The sequence below is a fragment of the Fundulus heteroclitus genome, chromosome 24 (assembly GCF_011125445.2).
Source record: "Fundulus heteroclitus isolate FHET01 chromosome 24, MU-UCD_Fhet_4.1, whole genome shotgun sequence".
Taxonomy (NCBI): domain Eukaryota; kingdom Metazoa; phylum Chordata; class Actinopteri; order Cyprinodontiformes; family Fundulidae; genus Fundulus; species Fundulus heteroclitus.
Genome location: NC_046384.1, coordinates 39,681 through 63,367, shown reverse-complemented (window position 1 = coordinate 63,367; position 23,687 = coordinate 39,681). Strand labels below are relative to the sequence as shown.

Here is a 23,687-nt window from a genome sequence, read left to right as displayed (position 1 = left end):
CTTCCTAGAGCTACTTCCGGTGAGCAACATGCTAAGTGTTAGCCGCTAACATGGTTGTGTCCAGTATTACCGGGTGATTGTACTCTGTTAGTTTGGTCCAAATCCTGTACTGTGAAGTTCCTAAAAAAAGGGTGCCAATACTTAATGTCACCAAAGCTCACCAAAGGCCATGTGTCAGATCGGCCTCCTTTAGTAACTAAGCCTCACCAAAGAAACCAGCCGACAGGAGAAGGTCTGCATCCAAGCAGCATGGAAAATTGGTGTTATTAAAACATGATTAAATACTTCAATGTAACATGAAAAAATGAAATATGTGAATAAAAATGTTAAAGGCATTACAAACTACTAAAGGAAGTACAAACTCTGTGAAGCAGAAGTTGGTGAGACCTTCCTAGAGCTACTTCCGGTTAGCAACATGCTAAGCGTTAGCTGCTAACATGGTTGTGTCCAGTATCACCGGGTGATTGTACTCTGTTAGTTTGGTCCAAATCCTGTACTGGGAAGTTCCTCAAAAAGGGTGCCAATACTTAATGTCACCAAAGCTCACCAAAGGCCATGTGTCAGATCGGCCTCCTTTAGCAACTAAGCCTCCCCAAAAAAAACAGTCGACAGGAGAAGGTCTGCATCCAAGCAGCATGGAAAATTGGTGTTATAAAAACATGATTAAATACTTCAATGTAACATGAAAAAATGAAATATGTGAATAAAAATGTTAAAGGCATTACAAACTACTAAAGGAAGTACAAACTCTGTGAAGCAGAAGTTGGTGAGACCTTCCTAGAGCTACTTCCGGTTAGCAACATGCTAAGCGTTAGCCGCTAACATGGTTGTGTCTATAGACATAATATAAGAGTAGACCCCGCATTGACTGTCGCTGCGCAGGAATTACGGGCGCCACCTTGGGGCGGTCGACTTGATACCTAATCCTGCTGATTCAAGCTGACACACTAATGATGCCTCAGCACTGTGCGGCTCATTTTTGTTTAAATCGAGGGATTATTTATGTCAGGGCTCGAGGGATAACTTTTCACAAGCAAGATGAAAAGACATTGTTTATATTTTTGATCAGAATGTAAGTTTTCTAATACTAGGAGATACAAAGTTGTTGTTAGACATTAGTGAATAAACACCATATATATATATATATATATATATATATATATATATATATATATATATATATATATATATATATATATATATATATATATATATATAGTGAACCCTCGCTATATTGCGGTTCACCTTTCACGGTCTCGCTGCTTCACGGATTTGCATTGATGAGCCGTTCATTACAGTTCTCATCAGGTGGCGTGTCGGTTTATAAGAATCTTTTTGGAAAAAAAGAGTGACAACTACCGATAAAAATGTGTTCTTCTCCCGAAAAAAAAAACTCACCTGCACCGCGGGCTTTAGAAGAAAAAAATGCTACAGAGCGGAGTCACGGATGCAGCGCCTCAGTCAAAAGAGCAGTGAAATACACACGAGTCACTATTTGTCCTACTGTACTTTGTATTTTTTTTATAATAATTTTTAATTTTCTCCCGTTCTAATCCAATGACTCGGGTCGCGGTGGGCCACGCTGATCTCAGTCAATATATTCATAGTTGAACAATATTTCCCACTTCATGCATAAAGCCAATAAAAAGTGGAATGGTCCTTCAGCCTAATTAAAGGTTTAGCTTAGGTGGACAAAGGAACGTTTTAGGAGATCGTTCCTTACAGTGTTGTTATACTTTATAGGCTGACCAGTGTGATTTATTTTTTGCAGTTTTTCTGTTATTGATTTTAGTTTGGGTATGTTTTCTGCGTTATATAAGCCTGTATACTTTAATTGCCCTTTTGTTAGGTGCAGACACCCCCAAATCTCCCTATTGTAGAGCAATAAAGGTTTGCTATTCTAATTAATTCAGAGGAGTAATGAAGATCAACTATAACCAAGTTATTGTTTGAAAATGTTATAAACATTATACTCTCGAAGAAGAATAAACCCTTCTGATTAGGAAAAATAGACTTTATGAAAACAGTTGAACATTCTAATAAATGAAATGCCTTTTTTGGCAATGTCACTTGACATTGCTATCTAAAGTAAAGTTCTTTAAATGAGACAAAATAAATCGCAATATTTATTCAGGAATAAAGTACAAAACAATATAACACTCATTTTACAATAGCAGCTAAAACAACTTGCATGATAAAAGAAAAATATAAAATTAATAACTGCTTTCTTGAGAAAAGTGTTGAGACCAAACGGTAGATCTGACCACATCTTTTTACACAAATGAGGAACATCATTAAGGACGCCAGCCATCCTGCACAGAGACTGTTCCAGCCTCTCCCCTCAGTCAGGAAACTAAAAAAAACAAACAAAAATATGTGTCCCAAGAGATTTTTGCCAATAAGCAGGAATATATAAATCATTGTATAAGAATGCTGTAGGGGGGCGGGGGGGGGGGAGGCTCGGTAGATGACACAACTTCATAGTAATGTTACTGATTTATCAGTAGAAATATATTAAAAAGACTTACGTTTTTTCCAGTGACGGCAATAACATATGATTTACCGTAGCACTTTATTTTGAAGCGGCGGGCTGGGATGACGTCATCGGTTGAAATTAAAATTCATAATATCTCCGAAACCAAAGCAGCACAAACGATAATTTTAACGGCACAAACCTGCACAAACGAAGCACTAAAAAAAGTAGCCCAGTTTGATCGGATTCGAAGCAAAATGGGGAGATGGTGAATTCTGGATGACCTTAACAAATATTCTTTAATATCTTCAAAACCAAAACAGCACAAACCTGCACAAGCGAAGCACTAACCATTCCGTCTATTTAACGGAGTTTTTTCTGTGGGTGGGGTGTCAGCTTCATGCAGCTCTTCCATCCCTCAGTGCCGTGTAGCCTAGCCACCGCATTTCTACCATAATATAAAACCGACATTAAATAAACGACTCACCGTCACGTAGTTGCAAGGAAAACACCCAATGGAACACCCTTCGTCTGGGTAAATTGGACTTCATTCAACAATATCCTTCAGTAATTTAGGAAAAACGGCAGCACAGCACAGCACAGCACAGCAAGCCACAAGATGGAGGAGTTCACCTCTGACCCGGAACTCAAAGAGTACTGCTTGTCTGCTCTGAATAATACACAGCGCCCCTCGAATTACGGCCGCCATCTTGGGGCGGTCCACCTGCTACCCTAACCTGCTGATTCAAGCTGAACACACTAACCATACCCCGGCACTGTGCGGCGTATTTTTGTTTAAATCGACGGACTATTGACGTCAGGGCTCGAGGGATAACTTTTCATATGTAAGATTAAAGAGATTGTGATGAATTTGAATACGGCCGCCATCTTGGGGCGGTCGACCTGCTACCCTAACCTGCTGATTCAAGCTGAACACACTAACGATACCCCAGCACTGTGCGGCGTATTTTTGTTTAAATCGACGGACTATTGACGTCAGGGCTCGAGGGATAACTTTTCATATGTAAGATTAAAGAGATTGTGATGAATTTGAATACGGCCGCCATCTTGGGGCGGTCGACCTGCTACCCTAACCTGCTGATTCAAGCTGAACACACTAACGATACCCCAGCACTGTGCGGCGTATTTTTGTTTAAATCGACGGACTATTGACGTCAGGGCTCGAGGGATAACTTTTCATATGTAAGATTAAAGAGATTGTGATGAATTTGATTGTTTTATTGTACTATTTGGTATATTTAAGATATATGCTGGATAAATTAATCTGGCTATTGATTTAAATGAAAAAAATCGTTTTTTAAAGCCAAAGGGAAATGAAATATTGTATTTGGTATATTTAAGATATATGCTGGTTAAATTAATCTGGCTATTGATTTAAATGAAAAAATCGTTTTTTAAAGCCAAAGGGAAATTAAATATTGTATTTGGTATATTTAAGATATATGCTGAATAAATTAATCTGGCTAATGATTTAAATGAAAAAATTGTTTTTTAAAGCCAAAGGGAAATGAAATATTGGGTGAAAATGTAATTCTCTGAAATTGGCACAGCTTGGAGTCGAACCTACGATCTTCTGCTTTGCAGCCCGACACCTAACCCACTCGACCAAAACACCAGTGTCGTGCTCAGCCGAGCATTATTGAGAGGTCAATTGTGTTAAGAAGTGTTTTTTGCAAATTCTGTTCCAACTGTAAGTCAAAACGGCGTCAAGTACAAAAAGCCCTGATCGCGGCGTCGAGACGCACGTTTTGATATATAGTTTGTGGGGGTACAGCCTACGGTTCGGGCTGTATTAACGGTACTATAATAATAATAATAATAACTAGAAACGTTCAACTTCTGAAGAAGTTGAAGAAGGCGCCCGCCTGGTGGTGTGCGTAACCGTTAAAGGCAAAGCTTCTGAGTGTTGGTTAGGCTGAGCTTTTGTAGGGTGTAAGGTATATCTGTTAAGAGCTTGTAAGAATTATAAATGTGCCTCTCTCTGTATGTGGTGGAAAGGAAATTGTAAGCTGTTCAGATCGGATGCTGCTTATTTCAAATATCTTTGGTTGTTTAAAAATTATCCTTGGTTGTAGGCTTTTATTGCTTGGGGATTTTAAATCAAATGTTTTTAGAGGTTCTTCTTAAGCAGAGGTTTGATACAAGTGTTTGAAAAAAGATTTGTGTGCAGGAAGGCAAAATGTCTGTCTTCTATGTAAACTGTTGTCATTAAAGAAACATCAGAAAACAACACAGGGAAGACACTAAAACCAATTGAATCAGTGTGCTGACACTGTGGAAGGTAAGACAAATACCCCAAGATTTTCCAATATTTTAGTATTTAACCTTTTGCCACGGGTCAAAACTTAAGACAGGGCCTTACCTCCATTAGCACTCAGAGTCTCATTGGATTAGGCACTGGACAGCACCTGTGGTGACTATAGAGCCCAGCCCGGAAAGTCTGCAGCCATTTCAGCACTGGACATTTCTGTACCAGATTCAATGTGTTTATGGGTAACATAACAAAAAGGTGTGCTCAACATAATATTTAAATATGTTAATGTGACACAAACAAAACCTACACCTTCTGGAAGTTGTAGCAACCAGATACTTAGCAACAACAAGCTTATGTTTCCATTTTCAATGTTTGCTGTCTTTATCTGCATGGGTGGTTCTCCCTTGCATTGCTAGGAATTGTGGGGCCCTAGAATGAAACCATTACAAGCACTGTTCCAAAGTTGGCAACATTTTTAAAAGAAGCCTTTTTCTATCATTGTGCACTTGTGAAATAAACTCCTAGTTTACTTAGAGGCTTGCACTGCTTTTTCTGTTTTGTTACATTTGTTGTTTATTTGGATTTTTTAAGTTGCTTTCCTTGTGGTTTTCCCATAATTTAGCATGTATATTGTAATATATAACTTTTTGCAATGGAGTACTGTCGATCACAGATCAACAGCTTTGGTTATTTTGTCTTTAGCCCCAAAAAGGCACTTCTGACATTGACATAAACATATTTATTAACTGAAAAAAACAGAACAAACTTTAAACAGGCAATAGTGGTTTTTCGCTAATTTCGTTGCCATGGTAACTGGAAATGGAGTGAAGTACAAATAGCACACTTCACGGCATCGAGACGCACGTTTTGATATATAGTTTGTGGGGGTAGACCCTACGGTTCGGGCTGTGTTTGGTTTTATGTGCCTTTCCTTGTAAATTAGAAATGTCTTATTCTCCTGAATGCACCATAGCTTTCTGACGCTCGCGAACGCATCACACTGGTCTGAGAACCAGCGCTGATGAGAGGCACGTTTCTGCTTAAAGGAGAAGTCCGGTCAAAATCAGAAATCAAACTGCTGAAAGTACTTTAAATATAAAACTACTACATACTGTGCAATAAATTATATGTTTTTTTTAGTTAAGAATAATTTTCTTTTAATCATGTTTATGTGGAGGAACCCATCTTAGTACTATTCTGGAACGTCACCTCCCATTTTGTGATGTCACTCAGCGGACCCGCTGTTGAGCAAGTCCCAACGCTCTGTTTGTCACGATGCACTATAGACCAGTTCACGTGTGACGTCATGCGTGACGTCCGCGCTACATCCGGGTCCCGCGGGTAGGCAAAAGCAGAACTGTTCCCGTCTACTAAAACCGGTGTTTAGAGCGTACTTTTAGTTAGTTTATTTTTGGAATCTAAACAATGTCTACGACTTGTTGTGCTCCCGGTTGCACACAGAGGCATTCCAAATCGTCGGATGTACGTTTCTGTCATTTACCAAAGGACGAGGAAAGAAGAAAGAAATTAATAATATCCATGAAAAGGATGCAGGCAGACAATCTCAATGGACTGTGGGAGCCATCATACTACAGAATGTGCAGTCTACACTTCATCTTCGGTAAATAGAACTTAATTTTGCACTGGTCATTGTTCTACTTAAATAGCGGCGGAGGGGAGGTGGTGATCGCTAGACGGTGCCGGGAGAAGCAGAGTCAATGTGCTGCAGCAGCAGCACGCCGCATCATTTGAGTTTTCTTTGCGCTATCAGTGTGCAATAATGTTCACCCGACAGCGGCTGCATTACGCCCCTGTTTACGCTGCAACGTCGCCGACACCCCCACCAATTTTAATAAGACAAAAAGAAAAAATTATTTAATCTATTGATGTGGTTGCAAAATTAATTTAATATAGGCCTTTACATATCTTAAAGATTAATCTGCTGTTCTTTAATAGTCTTACTAGTATATCCCAATAGTATATTAATATGTTCTCATTTCAATAATGAAATGGACAACCACTCATGTGACAACTCAGTCTTGGTGTCACTAATCTTACTTAAAGTACAGTATTGGGTCCTCCATGCTCCTTATGTATTAAGATTTACTGCACATTTAAACATTGAAATCTCACTATTGTTAGGGAAATAATTAGTTGTCTGAGAGGATGTAGGTAAGGAGAAGCTGTTATCTACACTTCAGATATATGATGTAAGAAATGTGTTTGGAATGTTAAGATAAATTACATGAAATGGGCTAAAAAGAGTAACTACAGTGCAGTTGTACATTTGTTGAAGTTTGAATTTAAAATTTGAAATGCTGTCAGTGTCAGTGACACTTCTACTTCCAGTGCAAAGTAAATACAATACATTTATTTGCAGTCCCTTGAATGTATAATTTTGCTGTGTTTTATGATGCTGACAGAGTTTCTTAGATTTAAAAGAAGAATAAGGGTGGGGTTTATCTCTGCACATTTCTATATCTTCAAAATAAAATACAGGATATATCTAGACAACAGACATATTTTGAATATATTTGGTTTAATAGGCACGTATTTACCATCTGTCTCTGTTGCTGGTAAGTTCAAAGCAAACTTTTTCAAAGTGGGAAAAAGTCCCAATTCGACATTGATCAGATCCTGTGATGCTTTAAAGATAAACAAACAGCATATAGTGCGTGTCGTGCTTATAAAATTTGTATAAATGTAGCAAATAATGCTGCCTTTTCTTTTTAGACAGGCAAAACGCATCCTAATGCTCAAATCAAGCATCAAAAAATAGGAGCATGCATATTGTGTAGGACCAATGAAGCTTTGGACCAATAGTGTCCCTACCAAAGTTCAAATCAAACCTACGCCCTTGATTCCATGTTACATTCTTTATAGTAAGGGTTGGTACAGTTTAGCCGGTTGTATAGCAAGGTATGTTTCTGTATCGTGTTTTAAATCCGTGCCCCATGTTCCCTCTTTTAACTTTGAGCACCTGCCCCTCCAACAGTCTCTTCACGTCCTTGCGTGGAGCTATCATCATCTGATAGCGATATGGATTTTTTTAGAAGAGTTTCTTGACAGAAACCGGACTTTTGACGGAATCCAGCCGTACTTATTTCCAGGGCAAACTCTGTCGGGTCCTACAGTTTATATGTATACGCGCGTGTGTGTGTGTGTGTGTGTGTGTGCGTATGTGTGTGTGCGCGCGCTCCGCTGCAGCACGGCTTTACCGGTGTAGGTACCAGATTGACTCGGGCTACCAGATTGACTCGGGTCCTGCCCCTTCTGATGACGTCACTATACATAGTTGGTTTAACGTTTGCTCAATTGCGCAAAATATTGAAATTGGTCTGGACAACTTACTAAAGTAATTATAGCGGGGTGTAGGTTTTATTCGAGAGCGGGATTGCGTTTGTAAATGGACAATTTTACGAAGAAATTCGCCATTGTCCATGCGCCTGCCGATGACGTCACCAGATTCTCCGTGGGCCTTGCGCCTCCCGATGACGTCACCTTATGGCAACGCCACTCAAACAAACTACATTGAGCCCGCGGTCTGCATTTGTAACGAATCAATTTTGTTAAGTTAATTTAGCGGTTTCTTTTTTCTCAAAAGCTTGAACAATGTACCAAATACCACAATAAAAAAAATAATCAAATTCATCACAATCTCATCTGGAATAATAAAAAAAAAACGTGATCAGAAAGAACAACATCAGTACAAAAAGGAGGAATGAACGTTTTGATTTTAAAGTGATGAATGCCGTGATAAAATTTAATTTGGCTGCTGACTTTTATTAAAAATGAAATGAGTTTATGGTTTAGTTTCCATTCACAACTTAAAAAAAATTGGAGGAATGAAATCTCTCTAAGGTTGTAACTTTGATCCTGCAAAATTACCTTGCAAAATGATGTTAAAAGTTTTTATGCCTTGACTAATTTACGGGAAAATAAATAACCATAAATTAACAAAATAAAATTGATTTGTAAATGGAGACTGCGGGCGCAATGTAGTGTGTTTGAGATGAGTTGCCATATATTGACGTCTTCGAGAAGCGCAGACCCCGCCCCGAGTCAATCTGGTACCTACACCGGCGCTGCAGCGGAGGAGAAATCAACTTACCGAAAATCCTCACTCTCATGTCATGTTCAAAACATTCTTCTTCGAAATGGTCACTGCGTGTTGAAAAAGTAGTCCACTGTGGTTTGCTTCGGATCCAGCTCAGCACCAGCAAAGAAAGAAAAACGTAGCACATTTTGAAGCGGCGGTCTGAAATGACGTCATCGGCTGAAATTAAAATTCATAATATCTCCGAAACCAAAGTAGCACAAATGTTAATTTTAACGGCACAAACGAAGCACTAAAAAAGTAGCCCAGTTTAATCGGATTCGAAGCAAAATGGGGAGATGGTGAACTCTGGATGACCTTAACAAATATTCTTTAATATCTTCAAAACCAAAACAGCAGAAACGCTAATTTTAACGGCACAAACGAAGCACTAACCATTCCGTCTATTTAACTGAGTTTTTTCTGTGGGTGGGGTGTCAGCTTCACGCAGCTCTTTACCGGCGCTACAGCCGAGGAGAGATCGCGCTGCTGTTAGGCTTTTACTGCCATCCCTCCAGACTTCCATAGGCCATTGACAAATTTAATGAAAAGTAACTTAAAATTATCCTAAAAGACAAAATGTTGAAAAATCAAAGGGCTTATTTAACGCTTTGAGAACATATCTTGTATTCGGCCACAAAGTCAACAATAGTAGAATGATCTTTTAAGCTTATAAGACCATTTTTAAGATGCCAATACGTGTAGCATATAGCTCAGTGGCGTAGCCTAGCCACCGCATTTCTACCAAAATATAAAACCGACATTAAATAAACGACTCACCATCACGTAGTTGCAAGGAAAACACCCAATGGAACACCCTTCGTCTGGGTAAATTGGACTTGATTCAACAATATCCTTCAGTAATTTAGGAAAAACGGCAGCACAGCAAGCAATAGCAGCCACAAGACGGAGGAGTTCACCTCTGACCCGGAACTCAAAGAGTACTGCTTGTTGTCTCACACAGCGCCACTCGTGGACAGTATAGGAACTGCAGGAACGAAGTAAGTGTTTTTCAGTAATCATTGTTGAATGATGATAATGCATTTTTCTAGCGATGATTTCTGTCACGAGGACATAATGCAGTGTTGTGCTGGCAGCCATCCCAACTAATAAAAATAAGATTTAAGATTAAAATAGTACATTATAGTAGTAAAATAAATACAATTATTGTGGTTTAAGGACAAGTTTGGTTCCTGCATTAGGGTTAATTTCAAAAGGTACTTGTCATTTTCAGACTAAAAAACATTCTAAAAAGATGTTCTAATTCAAACTGGACAACAGTAGAAATCAGTAGAGTGAGAAAAACTGGCACTGATATCCTCCAGTAGCCTAAGCCTGATTGTAGGATGTCACTGAACTCTCGTTACATTACAAAGTTTACAATAATAAGGAGAGACAGCGAAATGCTTGAGGCAGGATTTGACAGGAAAAGGAGGAGATTAAGTATTAATATGAAATTAATTAATAAACAATACATAAAATACTTTAATGTTTTCTTAAAACGTCTGAATACAAATTGTCCCAAAACATGTTAAATAAATTCCTTTATCATCATTCATTTATACCAGTTGTTCAAGTTATTTAAGTGTTACTTGTAAAAAAAAAAAAATATTGTAAATTAGAAATGTCCCATGCTCCTGAATGCAACATAGCTTTCTGACGCTCGCGAACGCATCACACTGGTCTGAGAACGCAGCGCGGAGTAGAGGCACGTTTCTGCTTAAGACAAAGCTTTGCCGTTTGTAAAACTCATGTCGGCTGGCACGGTTTATTGTTCTGTGAATGACAACAGACCACAACAAATGAGGCTGCTAATGAGCCAACAGCCAACAAGAGAAGGTCTGCATCGAAGCAGCATGGAAAATTGGTGTTATTAAAACATGATTAAATACTTCAATGTAGCATGAAAAAATAAAATATGTGAATAAAAAAGTTAAAGGCATGAGGTGAACTGTATTGATTTAAATTGAAAAATCGTTTTTTAAAGCCAAAGGGAAATGAAATATTGGGTGAAAATGTAATTCTCTAAAATTGGCACAGCTTGGATTTGAACTTTCGATCTTCTGCTTTGCAGCCCGACACCTAACCCACTCGACCAAAACACCAGTGTCGTGCTCAGCCGAGCATTATTGAGAGGTCAATTGTGTTAAGAAGTGTTTTTTGCGAATTTTGTTCCAACTGCAAGTCGAAACGGCATCAAGTACAAAAAGCCCTGATCGCGGCGTCGAGACGCACGTTTTGATATATAGTTTGTGGGGGTAGACCCTACGGTTCGGGCTGTATTAACGGTACTATAATAATAATAATAATAATAATAAAGAAACCCTTATTAGGTGCATAACATAAGGCCTCCGCCATGCATTTTCAATGCATAGGCGGGCGCCTAATAATAATAATAATAATAATAAAGAAACCCTTATTAGGTGCATAACATAAGGCCTCCGCCATGCATTTTCAATGCATAGGCGGGCGCCTAATAATAAAGAAATCCTTATTGGGTGCATAACATAAGGCCTCCGCCATGCATTTTCAATGCATAGGCGGGCGCCTAATAATAATAATAAAGAAACCCTTATTAGGTGCATAGCATAAGGCCTCCGCCATGCATTTTCAATGCATAGGCGGGCGCCTAATAATAATAATAATAACTAGAAACGTTCAACTTCTGAAGAAGTTGAAGAAGGCGCCCGCCTGGTGGTGCGCGTAACCGTCAAAGGCAAAGCTTCCGAGTTCCTTGGTCGTAGGCTTTTATCACTTGGGGATTTTAAATCAAATCTTCTGAGTGTGAAAAGGATTTGTCTTCGTCAAAACCAGCCGACAGGAGAAGGTCTGCATCCAAGCAGCATGGAAAATTGGTGTTATTAAAACATGATTAAATACTTCAATGTAGCATGAAAAAATGAAATATGTGAATAAAAATGATAAAGGCATTACAAACTACTAAAGGAAGTACAAACTCTGTGAAGCAGAAGTTGGTGAGACCTTCCTAGAGCTACTTCCGGTTAGCAACATGTTAAGCGTTAGCTGCTAACATGGTTGTGTCCAGTATCACCGGGTGATTGTACTCTGTTAGTTTGGTCCAAATCCTGTACTGGGAAGTTCCTCAAAAAGGGTGCCAATACTTAATGTCACCAAAGCTCACCAAAGGCCATGTGTCAGATCGGCCTCCTTTAGCAACTAAGCCTCCCCAAAAAAAACAGTCGACAGGAGAAGGTCTGCATCCAAGCAGCATGGAAAATTGGTGTTATTAAAACATGATTAAATACTTCAAAGTAACATGAAAAAATGAAATATGTGAATAAAAATGTTAAAGGCATTACAAACTACTAAAGGAAGTACAAACTCTGTGAAGCAGAAGTTGGTGAGACCTTCCTAGAGCTACTTCCGGTAAGCAACATGCTAAGCGTTAGCCGCTAACATGGTTGTGTCCATAGACATAATATAAGAGTAGACCCCGCATTGACTGTCGCTGCGCAGGAATTACGGGCGCCACCTTGGGGCGGTCGACTTGATACCTAATCCTGCTGATACAAGCTGACACACTAATGATGCCTCAGCACTGTGCGGCTCATTTTTGTTTAAATCGATGGATTATTTATGTCAGGGCTCGAGGGATAACTTTTCACAAGCAAGATGAAAAGACATTGTTTATATTTTTGATCAGAATGTAAGTTTTCTAATACTAGGAGATACAAAGTTGTTGTTAGACATTAGTGAATAAACACCATATATATATATATATATATATATATATATATATATATATATATATATATATATATATATATATATAGTGAACCCTCGCTATATTGCGGTTCACCTTTCACGGTCTCGCTGCTTCACGGATTTGCATTGATGAGCCGTTCATTACAGTTCTCATCAGGTGGCGTGTCGGTTTATAAGAATCTTTTTTGAAAAAAAGAGTGACAACTACCAATAAAAATGTGTTCTTCTCCCAAAAAAAAAAACAACTCACCTGCACCGCGGGCTTTAGAAGAAAAAAACGCTACAGAGCGGAGTCACGGATGCAGCGCCTCAGTCAAAAGAGCAGTGAAATACACACGAGTCACTATTTGTCCTACTGTACTTTGTATTTTTTTTATAATAATTTTTAATTTTCTCCCGTTCTAATCCAATGACTCGGGTCGCGGTGGGCCACGCTGATCTCCGCAATTTGAAGCCTTCAGTTCGTATTGATTAAAATTATTATTTTACAGCTTATTTGTAAATAATAATAAAAAAAACGTTTATATAGTACTTTCATTTGTTAAACAAATGCTTGGGCCGGTAAAAAGGTTTTGTTCTATGGTTTCAATATACTATAGTGCAGAGGTCACGGATTAGCGGACCGGGGTCCGGATCCGGACCCACCTGCTGGCTAATCCGGACCCAACCTGATTTAAAACATTTATATATTACTGCATGTCCAACGACAGTGTCTAACTCAGGGGTATAAGTTCTCCGTCGCTGCGACGGATTTCCGTCATTTGGAAATTGAGCGCAAAAAGTCCCGTCTAGACTTTTTATTCAAGGTTTTAATCTGAAGCTGCTATCAACCAATTAAACCTGGCAGAGCCGGGACATTAGCCAATCAGAAAGAGAGTAGGGCGGGTCTTTGCAAAGCGAACATTGCCAGTCTGAGGTTTATCGGTGTTCAATCATTTTAACTTTTGGGAGAGCGTTTTAAACTGGCCACAGATGGTATGAATGAGAGTAGCGGTGGTCAAAGGTTTTCTTTGGATTAATGCAACTTTCTGACCAGCAGGTCAGAAAGTTCAGCAGCTGACAACAACTTCCCTCGGTAAGTGTTTCTGTCGCTGCTCCTGCAGTCAATCAATGAGTTATTTCCACCTGTGGCCACGTCGCCTGTCAGCGTTTATTCCCTCGCTGATAAACGCGGCGACCAACCAGGCATCTCCTCGTGATTCGCTATTATGTTTTATTTAAAACACAAAGAAGAGTAACGCGCTAGCTCAGGCTAATTTAGCATGACCCTTGAAGAAGAAGAGTCGGAAAGTGAAACAATGTCCCGCATTTGACTGGGTTTGATTCGGAAAAAGTAAAAGAAGAAAAAAAAAACCCTGCGCTGTTCAGAAACAAAGAAGGCAGAGCTGCATCTGCTGTCAGTATGCAGCAGTGATCACCTGAGGAGCAGCTGCGCTCCAGAACACTAAATAAAGTGACAAGGATTTTGGTGCTTACAGAATTGTTAAGAAAACTACATCAAAAAGATAAAACAAATAAACTGCAGCTACAACATGGACTGGAGAACGGGTTCTAACTGGGTGAGGCCAGAGAAAGGCGATTCTCAGAGAGTTTTTGTTATGAAGTTAAAGTGGAGCGCGGACACAGGGTTCATCCTGGACAGGTCTCCAGTCACTGGGCTAAAATATAACCATTTTATTAAACTTCAAAAAAGTTAAATCATGCCTTTTTATAAACTGTAATGATTAATTGGTGAGCATAACGGGCAAAGCAGAGACTTATTATTGTCCACTGCAATCTGTGTCAAATTAAAATGTATTGTATCATGATAGTGTTGATGATGTGTCCTGCATTTCTAAGGCTGTGTTTGGCCTTGTATGATCATAATATTGGTTTATATATTGAATGTGACAGGGAGCCAGTGGAGTTGATGTACAGGTGTTAAGGAGATGATGTAATGATGAAGCTGCTGTCCACTGAACCAGTTGCAGTTTATGGAGGTTTTCCGGAAGACAGGGAGGAAAGGGAGCTGGGATTGTAAAGTGGACCGTGGACCAGTTTGTCAAAAGTGTGAAGGAAGAACTTGATGCTGCATAGATGAAAGTAACCCAGATGATGATGTGGATGTGGAAAGTGATGGAGAGGCTGTCCAGGATGACACAAAGGCTCTAAAGCTGAAAGGTGGCAGAGATACAGGAATTTTCAATGGATATTTTAAAAGTACCAGATTTGGTTGACTTTGCACACTAAGCAAGTGAGCCAACTAATGCAGCATGAGGTCCACGGCCCCGGGAATATATGGGTTGGCGAGAAAAATCTTTCAGTCAAACATTATTTTTGTTTCAACCCCTGTGCTAACTTCACTTGCGCGCTTCTCTTGTTAATATGGCAAAGCCCTCCTGAGCGTCAAGCACCAGGATGCACGTGATACAAATTAGCCAAAGAGCTTTGTCAGTTAGGGTTGTTGCTGCTGGCTACTTTTTAGGAAAAAAAAAGCTAAATCAAAAAGCACTTTGGATTTTAAAATAGAAAAACGTTCTATTTTTATGTTGGTTTTTTTTTGTTTAAAAAGTCAATGTACAAGGTGGATGCATAAACATTTTATTTTAGTGTTAAATACTGTTTGAAGTAACGGATTGTAATTAAAAATGTGTCCGGACCTTTACTGGTTGTTGATTTTTGTTATTCGGACCCCGCTGATTTTTAATTAGTGACCCCTGCTATAGTGTATTTAATTGTATATAATAATTGTAAAAAAATAAAGGTTACTACTTTACAGATTTCGCCCATCACGGGTTCTTTTTGGGAAGTATATGTACATATGTACATGTACAAATGTGTTTGTTTATATAGCAATAAAAAAATTATAAACAATGTGTGCGTGGCTGTGTTTTGAAACATACATACATCATGTCAGAATATTCTATTACTTTTAACCCCACTAAGATTATTTAAACGCACTGGACCATTTGTTATAATAGCTATAGTTTTAAAGTTTTAAGCTAAACAAATGTGAAAATTAGTTCAACATTAAACGAGTTATAGTTGATTAAAATTGATTCTGCACCTGGTTAACACATTAGACTGAGCGGAGTTGTCGACCGCCCCAAGATGGCGCCCCTAAATCTCGTCAGCGCCTATAGGCGAGAGCGGTCGATGCGGGGTCTACTCTTTATATATGTCTATGGTTGTGTCCAGTATCACCGGGTGATTGTACTCTGTTAGTTTGGTCCAAATCCTGTACTGGGAAGTTCCTCAAAAAGGGTGCCAATACTTAATGTCACCAAAGCTCACCAAAGGCCATGTGTCAGATGCTGACACCCCACTCACAGAAAAAACTCAGTTAAATAGACGGAATGGTTAGTGCTTGGTTTGTGCACATTTGTGCCGTTAAAATTAGCGTTTGTGCTGTTTTGGTTTTGAAGATATTAAAGAATATTTGTTAAGTTCATCTAGAGTTCACCATCCCATCATTTTGCTTTGAATCCAACCAAGCTGGTCAACTTCTTTAGTGCTTCGTTTGTGCAGGTTTGTGGCGTTAAAATTAGCGTTTATGCTGCTTTGGTTTCGCAGATAATATAAGTTTTAATTCCGGCCGGTGACGTCACCACAGGTCGCCGCTGCAAAATAAAGCGCTACATTGTTATTCCTTTGCTGGTGCTGAGCTGGAGCCAAAGCAAACCAGAGTGGTCAACTTCTTTAGTGCTGTGTTTGTGCATCTTTGTGCCGTTAAAATTAACGTTTGTGCTACTATGGTTTCGGAGATATTATGAATTTTAATGTTGTTATACTTTATAGGCTGACCAGTGTGATTTATTTTTTGCAGTTTTTCTGTTATTGATTTTAGTTTGGGTATGTTTTCTGCGTTATATAAGCCTGTATACTTTAATTGCCCTTTTGTTAGGTGCAGACACCCCCAAATCTCCCTATTGTAGAGCAATAAAGGTTTGCTATTCTAATTAATTCAGAGGAGTAATGAACTATGACTACTAAGATCAACTATAACCAAGTTATTGTTTGAAAATGTTATAAACATTATACTCTCGAAGAAGAATAAACACTTCTGATTAGGAAAAATAGACTTTATGAAAACAGTTGAACATTCTAATAAATGAAATGCCTTTTTTGGCAATGTCACTTGACATTGCTATCTAAAGTAAAGTTCTTTAAATGAGACAAAATAAATCGCAATATTTATTCAGGAATAAAGTACAAAACAATATAACACACATTTTACAATAGCAGCTAAAACAACTTGCATGATAAAAGAAAAATATAAAATTAATAACTGCTTTCTTGAGAAAAGTGTTGAGACCAAACGGTAGATCTGACCACATCTTTTTACACAAATGAAGAACATCATTAAGGACGCCAGCCATCCTGCACAGAGACTGTTCCAGCCTCTCCCCTCAGTCAGGAAACTAAAAAAACAAACAAAAACATGTGTCCCAAGAGATCTTTGCCAATAAGCAGGAATATATAAATCATTTTATAAGAATGCTGTAGGGGGGGGGGGCTTGGTAGATGACACAACTTCATAGTAATGTTACTGATTTATCAGTAGAAATATATTAAAAAGACTTACGTTTTTTCCAGTGATGGCAATAACATATGATTTACCGTAGCACTTTATTTTGAAGCGGCGGGCTGGGATGACGTCATCGGTTGAAATTAAAATTCATAATATCTCCGAAACCAAAGCAGCACAAACAATAATTTTAACGGCACAAACCTGCACAAACGAAGCACTAAAAAAGTAGCCCAGTTTGATCGGATTCGAAGCAAAATGGGGAGATGGTGAATTCTGGATGACCTTAACAAATATTCTTTAATATCTTCAAAACCAAAACAGCACAAACGGTAATTTTAACGGCACAAACCTGCACAAGCGAAGCACTAACCATTCCGTCTATTTAACGGAGTTTTTTCTGTGGGTGGGGTGTCAGCTTCACGCAGCTCTTCCATCCCTCAGTGCCGTGTAGCCTTGCCACCGCATTTCTACCATAATATAAAACCGACATTAAATAAACGACTCACCGTCACGTAGTTGCAAGGAAAACACCCAATGGAACACCCTTCGTCTGGGTAAATTGGACTTGATTCAACAATATCCTTCAGTAATTTAGGAAAAACGGCAGCACAGCACAGCACAGCAAGCAATAGCAGCCACAAGACGGAGGAGTTCACCTCTGACCCGGAACTCAAAGAGTACTGCATGTTGTCTGCTCACACAGCGCCACTCGTGGACAGTATAGGAACTGCAGGAACGAAGTACGTCTTTTTCAGTAATCATTGTTGAATGATGATAATGCATTTTTCTAGCGATGATTTCTGTCACGAGGACATAATGCAGTGTTGTGCTGGCAGCCATCCCAACTAATGAAAATAAGATTTAAGATTAAAATAGTACATTATAGTAGTAAAATAAATACAATTATTGTGGTTTAAGGACAAGTTTGGTACCTGCATTAAGGTTAATTTCAAAAGGTACTAGTCATTTTCAGACTAAAAAACATTCTAAAAAGATGTTCTAATTCAGTGAATATGACTGGATATTTAAACAGAATAATAATGAAATTAATTATTCTTTCAGCTAGAAGTTTTTGAGTATGACTAAAATTCGAGGCAGTGAAGGAGGGTAACTGATAAGTGATGGCTGATGGTGGAGAGCTTGCAGGCCTGGCTTCGGTGGAGAAGCAGCAAACAACTGTGGCAGGAAATGTGACTTTCATTTCAATGCAATGCAATGCAAAACTGTAGAACAGTAGAAATCAGTAGAGTGAGAAAAACTGGCCCTGATGTCCTCCAGTAGCCTAAGCCTGATTGTAGGATGTCCCCGAACTCTCGTTACATTACAAAGTTTACAATAATAGGGAGAGTCAGCGAAATGCTTGAAGGAAGGATTTGACAGGAAAAGGAGGAGATTAAGTATTAATAAAATACATTATTAAACAATACATAAAATACTTTAATGTTTTCTTAAAACGTCTGAATACAAACTGTCCCAAAACATGTTAAATAAATTCCTTTATCATCATTCATTTATACCAGTTGTTCAAGTTATTTAATTGTTACTTGTAAAAAAAACATTATTGTAAATTAGAAATGTCCCATGTTCCTGAATGCACCATAGCTTTCTGACGCTCGGGAATGCATCACACTGGTCTGAGAACGCAGCGCGGAGTAGAGGCACGTTTCTGCTTAAGACAAAGCTTTGCTGTTTGTAAAACTCGTGTCGGCTGGCACGGTTTATTGTTCTGTGTGAATGACAACAGACCACAACAAATGAGGCTGCTAATGAGCCAACAGCCAACAGGAGAAGGTCTGCATCGAAGCAGCATGGAAAATTGGTGTTATTAAAACATGATTAAATACTTCAATGTAGCATGTAGCATGAAAAAATAAAATATGTGAATAAAGAAGTTAAAGGCATGAGGTGAACTGTATTGATTTAAATTGAAAAATCGTTTTTTAAAGCCAAAGGGAAATGAAATATTGGGTGAAAATGTAATTCTCTAAAATTGGCACATCTTGGATTCGAACTTTCAATCTTCTGCTTCGCAGCCCGACACCTAACCCACTCGACCAAAACACCAGTGTCGTGCTCAGCCGAGCATTATTGAGAGGTCAATTGTGTTAAGAAGTGTTTTTTGCGAATTCTGTTCCAACTGTAAGTCGAAACGGCGTCAAGTACAAAAAGCCCTGATCGCGGCGTCGAGACGCACGTTTTGATATATAGTTTGTGGGGGTACAGCCTACGGTTCGGGCTGTATTAACGGTGACGGAATATTAATAAACAATAATAATAAAGAAATCCTTATTAGGTGCATAACATAAGGCCTCCGCCATGCATTTTCAATGCATAGGCGGGCGCCTAATAATAAAGAAATCCTTATTAGGTGCATAGCATAAGGCCTCCGCCATGCATTTTCAATGCATAGGCGGGCGCCTAATAATAATAATAATAAAGAAACTCTTATTAGGTGCATAGCATAAGGCCTCCGCCATGCATTTTCAATGCATAGGCGGGCGCCTAATAATAAAGAAATCCTTATTAGGTGCATAACATAAGGCCTCCGCCATGCATTTTCAATGCATAGGCGGGCGCCTAATAATAATAAAGAAACCCTTATTAGGTGCATAGCATAAGGCCTCCGCCATGCATTTTCAATGCATAGGCGGGCGCCTAATAATAAAGAAACCCTTATTAGGTGCATAGCATAAGGCCTCCGCCATGCATTTTCAATGCATAGGCGGGCGCCTAATAATAATAAAGAAATCCTTATTGGGTGCATAACATAAGGCCTCCGCCATGCATTTTCAATGCATAGGCGGGCGCCTAATAAAGAAATCCTTATTGGGTGCATAACATAAGGCCTCCGCCATGCATTTTCAATGCATAGGCGGGTGCCTAATAAATAAATAAATAAATTATAAGATTACTGTATATAAGTGAACACTTAATACCTGGGACCCAGCACCTGTGGGAGATGTGAGAGTGCACTAGTTTAGGTGAAGATTATCCAGAAATAGCTTGATAGTGATTGTGGAGAACCGAAGACCCACCTTCCCCGAGCACAGAGGCAGGCGTCAGGGGACCCGTAACCCCGGACTCCCAAAGGGGTCCCTAAAGCAGGTCGCCCAGGAGGGGCCGACACAGGATATCTGCAACCCCCCCCCCCCAGGGAAGGAGCAGAGACGACCCCGAGGAAATCCCCCAGCCACCGCAATGCCGACGCCCTCAAGAGCCGCGGGGACGAGCCCGTGGGCTCCGCCGGCAGCTAGCCCCGCTGAAGTGGTCCCGGCCATGGGCCCTGAGGGCCAGAGGCCTCAGGGGCGCCCCGCCCCCGCGACGGGGGCGGGGCCCCCCTTTAAATATTTCTAATTCTACTCGCAGGACATTTGCACTTCCAAGCTTATTTCCTGTCATTGCCATGGTGAATCACGTTTTTTGAGTTCCAGTGATCGGGCTTTTTTTCATGCTCATGCTCACGTTCAATGGTTGATCAGGCGCTGTGTTTAGTTACCTGACTAATATCTGTTCTGAAATCGGATATGCTGAGTATGACAAAGGGAGGAAGAACTGCTCAGAGTAGCAGCTTTCTACTCAGTGTAGATCAGCCGTTTGAAACGACGCTCAGAACAAAGACGCACAGAGCAACCCGCCCAACCATAAAGGCGTTGCAGAACCCATCCATCAGTGGTGCGCTCCGATCAGCACCTTGCGCTCACTGAGCGGGGCCGTTGTACACCATCACACCAGAGTTGCAAAATGGTTAAAAAAAATTTGGTTTATTATTATTTTGTTTACAGTTCAGCTTGGATATTATTTTCTGCGCAGCAGAGCTTTGCTGTGTGCGCTGAATCCAGATGCTGTGCGCAAATGCACACGCGCGAAGTTTAGAGGGAACAGAAACAGTTTGGCGCGTCAGTCAGTTCAAAACAGTTCCTGTATCAGTCACATGACTTTCCCATAGCAATACGCGCCATAGACATTGACACGGGTTTTGCTCTACGAGCTCGACGCATGCGCCGACGCATCGGTGTTGCTGGACCCATCACTACTTAAAACCGTGCAAAGGACACTTCGGGGGGTAATAGGCTACATGAGGTCGATGGTAAAGTTCGTAAGTGCTGTCTCCCTTTTTGGAATTCCAAAATGAAATAAATATACATGTTATAAGTATGTTATAAGTGTTTAGTGTTTGAAAATTGTTTCTTCCTTTGCGACCAAATCCTCGGAGCGGGTGAGACGGGCCGTGGTGAAATGGAATAGGAAACAGACACAGAATCTTAATACGATCAAGAACTGATGGTTCAACACGACTGCAGATTAGTGGTGAAAAGGAGGTTCCTGCCTGAGACTGTGGAGGTGTGTTGTAGAGCCAAAGAGGACCGACGCTCCTCTGGCAGACATCTTGTTGGCTTTGAGGACCAGAATCACTTTAGATCCACACAGTCGGAGAACTCTGCTCACAGATCTGCAGGTTTTCCTGCGTAACTCTCCTGTTAGCAGCAGGTTGAAGTCCAGGAGCTGCAGCAGAGACACCAGCTGGTGGACCTCCTCTCTGGATCTCACTGATATGGAGGAACAGACACTCTGGAAGAACCCTGGAGCACAGCTGAGAGACAGAGAAACAAATGACATATCACACATATGTAAAAAAAAACTGTATTAAATAATAATGTTAAATAAAACAATACTGTACCAGAGCTGTGAGATATAAGGCAGACACTGTAGGAATCTCCTCACTTCACTCTCTTCCTGTGAGCAGCCTGTCAGCATCACTGGTTTCTTCTCTGGTTGGAGTCTCAGCACTTCCAGGAGGATGGAGGTCTTTCTCTCTGAGAGGTTTATGGTCCAGTCTGCAGGAGCTGACTGGAAAACTGACTGTAATGATGGAAGGAGACTCAGACCTGTTTTAGTCTCACGGTCCTTCATCTGGGAGTACAGATCCAGCAGGAAGTCAAGACGATATTTTCTACTAGAATCTAAAAGGAATGGTTCATATCTGCAGACTGATGCTAACAGCTGCAGCATCTTCTCTCCTGTCTGCTGTTGTCTCTCTGCTGCTGCACAGAACAGATTCACTAAGAACCTGGTTTGTTCAGGAAGACCTGATCTCTGAGGATAAAACCTAGAACAACAAGAAGGAAACATTTAGTGATGATTTGGTCTGAGCTGCATAAAAGCAACCACATATTGCTTCTTATACTAATAAAACCAGCCTGTAGCCTCTATTTCAGCTTCTTTTAATGGAAAGAAAATGATCTTGTTTACATGAGACCTAATGAAACATAGAAATGATTAGTCAGCCATTTCATCATTGAACATCCAGACATTGGCCCGTCTGCATGAAGCCACAAGACAGCTACCTGGACATCCTGCTGTTAATCATTTTCTATGCCAATTTGGGAGAAATTATGGCTTTTTGTATTTCATTTATTTTACATGACTTTGAGTCCAAATCAATGAAAACAAACACTGCTTGTTAGTTTTATTGTGTTTTCATCGTATCAAGGGAGAAATCTTTCAGTTTCCACGTTAGTTTCTTGGTTCGACATCTGAGCTGGGTTAATTCTGTTTAAATGTTTTCATGTTGAAGTTTCCGATCCTGTCTTGTTGTCCACATAGGTGGGTTGCAAAAGTATTTATACTCGTTGGACTTTTCCATATTTTGTAACATTACAACCATAAACATAGCTATTTTATTGGAGTCATATGTGAAAGACCAGCACAAAGGGACTTCTGTTCTCCATGTACATGGATGCTTTTTTCTTGTGCTCCTTGCTTGTTTACTTGCATTTTTTCTTGCTTTATCTTTTTATTCTCTAGCCACAAATACAGACATTTTGGACAAACTACTTTAAATTAGTGACTCAAAGATGTACCTGTTTTATTTTTATTTTTTCCCCTTTGACCAGCAAATATCAGCTAATCAGCACAAGATGCCTCCCTTCACCTCAGAAAACTTTGACAAGCTTATGCAAAAAATAGCTGTCAAACGATCAAGAAAGAATTCCACAACTAGATAAAGAGAACTGGTTGATATTACAGAGAAGTGCCCCCCACTTTCCCAGAGAAAGGGAAACAACAATGACGTGCGATGAGCCACAAGTCCACAAATGTTATTATTATGCAATGCAGCTGTAAAGGGGATTAAATACTTCTGTAACAAGAAGAACACAGAAGTGATGATTTATGAATAACCTGGTGTCTCATACCTCTGAGAAACTTCTCGATATCATGAAAGTGCAAAGGACTGTGGAAAATCTTAAAATACACACAGAAGCCTTGGGTGATGTCAAGCGAAAATCAGTATTAAAGGAGGATTAGATTTGTCTGCTAAATATAGTTTAAGATCTTAACGTTTTTCAACAGACCTCTCATGCTAATTTTTTGTGGAGCTGAGATTTTTTTTCAAGACTTGTGATGCTTAACAAATTTCTGGAAAAAGCTTGAACTACAAGATCCATGGAACTTACAAATTATATTATTTTTCTGGGCATTTTGCACCTGGTCTCTACATAGACCAGGTGCAAAATGCCTCATTTCCAACATTTTTTTCTTTTTAGCTACTTTGTGGAACCCAATGTCAGATGGACCAGTATTCAGAGCCTCACCATGGTCCGTGCAT

The 23,687-nt window shown here is 39.7% G+C and overlaps 1 protein-coding gene across 1 annotated transcript in view; it reads right to left on the bottom strand.

The window, feature by feature from the left end:
- Positions 1–23,687, bottom strand: part of LOC118557953 — a 56,198-nt gene extending 32,511 nt beyond the window's left edge. The window contains exons 1-2 of the mRNA XM_036128480.1: positions 23,674–23,687; positions 21,408–21,671 (exon numbers count right to left, since the gene is read on the bottom strand). Coding sequence (XP_035984373.1) covers positions 21,408–21,671; positions 23,674–23,687 — 278 coding nt within the window. The remainder of the gene's footprint in view (positions 1–21,407; positions 21,672–23,673) is intronic.